The 4,067-nt window shown below is 45.0% G+C and overlaps 1 protein-coding gene across 1 annotated transcript; it reads left to right on the top strand.

Annotated features, from left to right (window-relative positions):
- Window positions 1–205: 205 nt before the first annotated feature.
- On the top strand, window positions 206–1,725 carry LOC140741568 (protein reprimo A-like). The gene has a single exon (XM_073071871.1). It carries the CDS (start codon window positions 345–347, stop codon window positions 657–659), a length of 315 nt encoding a protein of 104 aa, XP_072927972.1. The 5' UTR covers window positions 206–344; the 3' UTR covers window positions 660–1,725.
- Window positions 1,726–4,067: the final 2,342 nt, after the last annotated feature.

Here is a 4,067-nt window from a genome sequence, read left to right as displayed (position 1 = left end):
ATATGGAGTTATGAGACATAAAGTTAAAGCAATTTCATCACAGCAGTCTGAATATAGAAAGCAAGAATACAGACGACCTGCAATTGCGCCTACCGTTCTCTCAGTAGAGTTACATTGAACCCCTTGGCATTAGACAAATGGTTTAACCCAAAGTAGTATTAAAATCCCTCGCAAGTCAGTGAAACTGACAAGGTGATGAGGTTTATTGGCTGAAACGGGCAGGTGCGAAGATTCATTGGTTGGCTCAGTCAAACACGCGTGTTCATTTTCTGTCTTCACTGGCGAGGTTTGCGAAGTAACGCAGAGTTCAGAACGTGTCCTCAGCAGTTCGGCGTCTGCGAAGAATGAATTCCATTTGGCCGACTACTGATACCTATACGACGAAAGCTGCCGCTGCTCGGGCGGTCCTCGCCTGCTGTAACTACACCCGGGTTGTAAGCGATGCCGCGGTCGGGACAGCCGCTCAGGACGAGCGCAGCCTCTACATCATGAAAGTGGTCCAGATCGCTGTGCTCTGCGTCCTCTCCCTCACTGTCATCTTCGGTATTTTCTTCCTGGGCTGCAACCTGCTCATCAAGTCGGAGAGTATGATTAACCTCCTGGTGAAGGACCGGAGACCGTCGAAAGAGGTGGAGGCTATAATCATCGGCTCTTTCTGAAGTTCGGAGCAAAGGACAAGACCAGGAGGGGGTGGGAAATTGCGAAGAGGTCAATGAACTCTGGACTCTAAAGAGGACTATCAATTCGCCCTGCAGAGTGTTTAAATTCTCTGAAATGAGATAGTTTTGTAAGAGCGCGGCTGAGTTATAAGAAGTTTGTCCGCGGTGTGCATTTGGGGTGTACGAAAGATACGGACAATGTACTGCAGTGTATTGTCTGTTGGGCGGATATTGGAATACCGTTTCACCGTGTCGTGCCCCCCACCCGCCGAAGCTTAGAAAATTAAATAATGACTGGGGGAATGATTCTCGGTTCTCGGTTCGTCCTGTTGGATCAAAATGTAACATTAGCGTGCCTGTTTCAGTGCAGAGCTCTGAAGAGAAACACTTCGTGTTAAAACCGATGTTGAGATGATTCTTGCAATGGTGTATATTTACCTGCTTTGAAAGCTTTCTCCCGGTTTTGAGTTGTCAATCATACCCCAAAGTTAGAATGTTGCGTCCTCGTTGTATAATGAGCTGTCTGGCTCAAGCACCCCTGCTAGCTCTTTGAAAGTACTGTCCATTTAATGCCAAAGTCCTGCAGATGCTCCTTTCCAACCCCCTCCGCATTCCAGTCTCTACCCCATTTCCATTAGAGAGGTCCCATATTCCGACCTAGGTCCGCGCCCTTCTCCCAAACCGAGAAAGCCCAGGCAAGAGCGGGCAGGAGCTGATGTTATATTTCAAATGTAGCTTGAATCTCGAGAAGGACCAAGGTGTGTATGTAACGTGACTTGCGGACACTCCATCTCGAGTAAAGCTCCCGAATGTTTCAATTTTCCGTCCCGGGGAGAGAACTTTTCTAAAGGCCTCTGCAGGCGGGAAAAGAAGGCGTCGAGGGTGGGGCACCAGAGGAGGACTGTATAACTGAATAGACAGACATGCGGGCGTTTATATTTAATCCGCACAGCCTTTATTAGGTGACTATTACCGTATTATTGTGTGTTTATTAATTTGCATGGGGCTTTATTATTGATTTCTAAAAATCATCAACATAGTATAGTTTCCCCCTGTATATTGTGTTGAAATCATTAACAATAAATTGATCAATCAAGTTTGAGATATTTGGTGTATTGATTTGAATAATTATTAGCAATAATGACGTAATGATCTTTCCCTGCGTGTCTGCCTCTCAGTGAAACTCTGATATCGTCTTTAATAAAGTTGGACCTGAAGGCAATGTCGATTTCTCTGCACTGGCACTGACCTTTATAGATCACCGCCCAATACTGAAAGAGTGAAAGTGACGCGAAGTTAACACACGGATGGCGCCGTTGATTGGTAATGGTTGCACTGTTTCATTCTGGATTCATAAACAGGTTTATCAGATGAGAATTGAATTTTCTGTCTTAGGATTCTCGAGATGGCGTTCCTCCCATCCCATTTCCCCTCCTAGACATTGATTTTAAATGAACGTTGCAGGGTTTAAAAACTATACACATTAGAAATATAAAACTTTTCTTTTGTGTAATTTCTAACACGTTAAGGAGGAGGAGAAGACTTCCTCTGAGTGTGGTGAACTCGTAATCATCGACCCTTTACAACACAACAATAAGCCACCCCGCATCAGAATCAGGTTTATTATCACTGACTTGACATGAAAGTTGTTGTTTTGCAGCAGCAGTAGATGGCAAAGATGCAAAATTACTGTAACTTACAAAATAAATAGTGTAAAAATAACGAGGTAGTGTTCATGGGTTCATGTTCCGTTCAGAAATCTAATGGGGGGGAAGAAGCTGATCCTAAAATGCTGAGTGTATATCTTCAGGCCCCTCACCTCCTTTCTGATAAGAGGAACGCGAAGAGAGTACAGTATGTCCTGGGTGGTGAGTGTCCTTCAGGGTGGATGTGCCGTCTTCTGGACGCGCCGCCTCTTGAGGATGGCCTGGATGGCGGGGAGGGTTGTGCCCGTGATGGAACTGGCTGAGCCTAGTACCCTCCGCAGCCGCTTGCGATCCTGTGCATTTGCACCTCCGAACTAGGCTGTGTTCAAACCGTCAGAATGCTCCCCATCGTACGTCGACAGGAACTTTCAACAGTCTTTGAAGATACACAAAAGACTCTTGGGGATATATGATATATTTTACCTGATGTACCTCCTTTGTGGTTCCCGATGACACTACATTGATTGGCCTTATCTCAAACAATAACGAGGTGGCCTACAGGGAAGAAGTCATCTCTCTGACACAGTGGTGTCAAGAAAACCACCTCTCCCTCAATGTCGCAAAAACAAAGGAGCTGGTTGTGGATTACAGGAGGAATGGAGACAGGCTAACCCCTATTGACATCAATGGATCTGGGGTTGAGAGGGTGAACAGCTTTAAGTTCCTTGGCATAAACATCACCGAGGATCTCACATGATCTGTACACACCGGCTGTGTGGTGAAAAAAGCACAACAGCGCCTTTCACCTCAGACGGTTGAGGAAGTTTGGTATGGGCCGCCAATTCCCAAGAACTTTCTACAGGGGCACAATTGAGAGCATCCTGACTGGCTGTATCACTGTCTGGTATGGGAACTGTACCTCCCTTAATCACAGGATTCTGCAGAGAGTGGTGTGGACAGCCCAGCGCATCTGTAGATGTGAACTTCCCACTATTCAGGACATTTACAAGGAAGAGTGTGTAAAAAGGGCCTGAAGGATCATTGGGGACCCGAGTCACCCCAACCACAATCTATTCCAGCTGCTACCATCTGGGAAACGGTACTGCAGCATAAAAGCCAGGACCGACAGACTCCGGGACAGCTTCTTCCACCAGGCCATCAGACTGATTAACCTGCGCTGATTTGAGTGTATTTCTAGGTTACATTGACTGTTCTATTTATTATAAATTACTATGATTGCACATTGCACATTTAGATGGAGATGTAACGTAAAGATTTTTACTCCTCATGTATGTGAAGGATGTAAGAAATAAAGTCAATTCAGTTCAATTTCCTGGGCCCAGGAGAGATAATTTGAGATGAAACTTGAAGTTGTTCATCCTTTTCATTGCTCACCCGTCAGTGAGAGCTGGTGTACTGTACATTCTCTATAATTGCCCTTCCTGAAGTCTACTTGGATTTGGCAATGGTCTTCCAATCAGTTCCATTCTCCAGTTCAGATCCAAATTCTTCCATTAATCTGTGAATCTACTTAATACTCTTAAAAGGACAATTGATCTCATTACTATATGGATATAATAGCAATGGAGACAGTCCCAAGGGAGATTTGTGGGCTAATTCCCGGAAAAAAACCACAGAACATAGAGTTATAGAACACTATAGCACAGAAACAGGACCTCTAGTTCTAGTCCCACCCAACCTCAGTGGAAAAAGCCTGCTGGCATTTAGCCTATCTATACCGCTCATAATTTGTATACCTCTA

Source organism: Hemitrygon akajei, chromosome 18, assembly GCF_048418815.1.
Source record: "Hemitrygon akajei chromosome 18, sHemAka1.3, whole genome shotgun sequence".
Taxonomy (NCBI): Eukaryota; Metazoa; Chordata; class Chondrichthyes; order Myliobatiformes; family Dasyatidae; genus Hemitrygon; species Hemitrygon akajei.
This window is presented reverse-complemented; position numbering and strand designations above follow the sequence as displayed.

What these genes read in the sequence shown, in the direction of transcription:
- LOC140741568 (XM_073071871.1), top strand. Translation starts at nt 345, where the DNA reads ATGAATTCCATTTGGCCGACTACTGATACCTATACGACGAAAGCTGCC.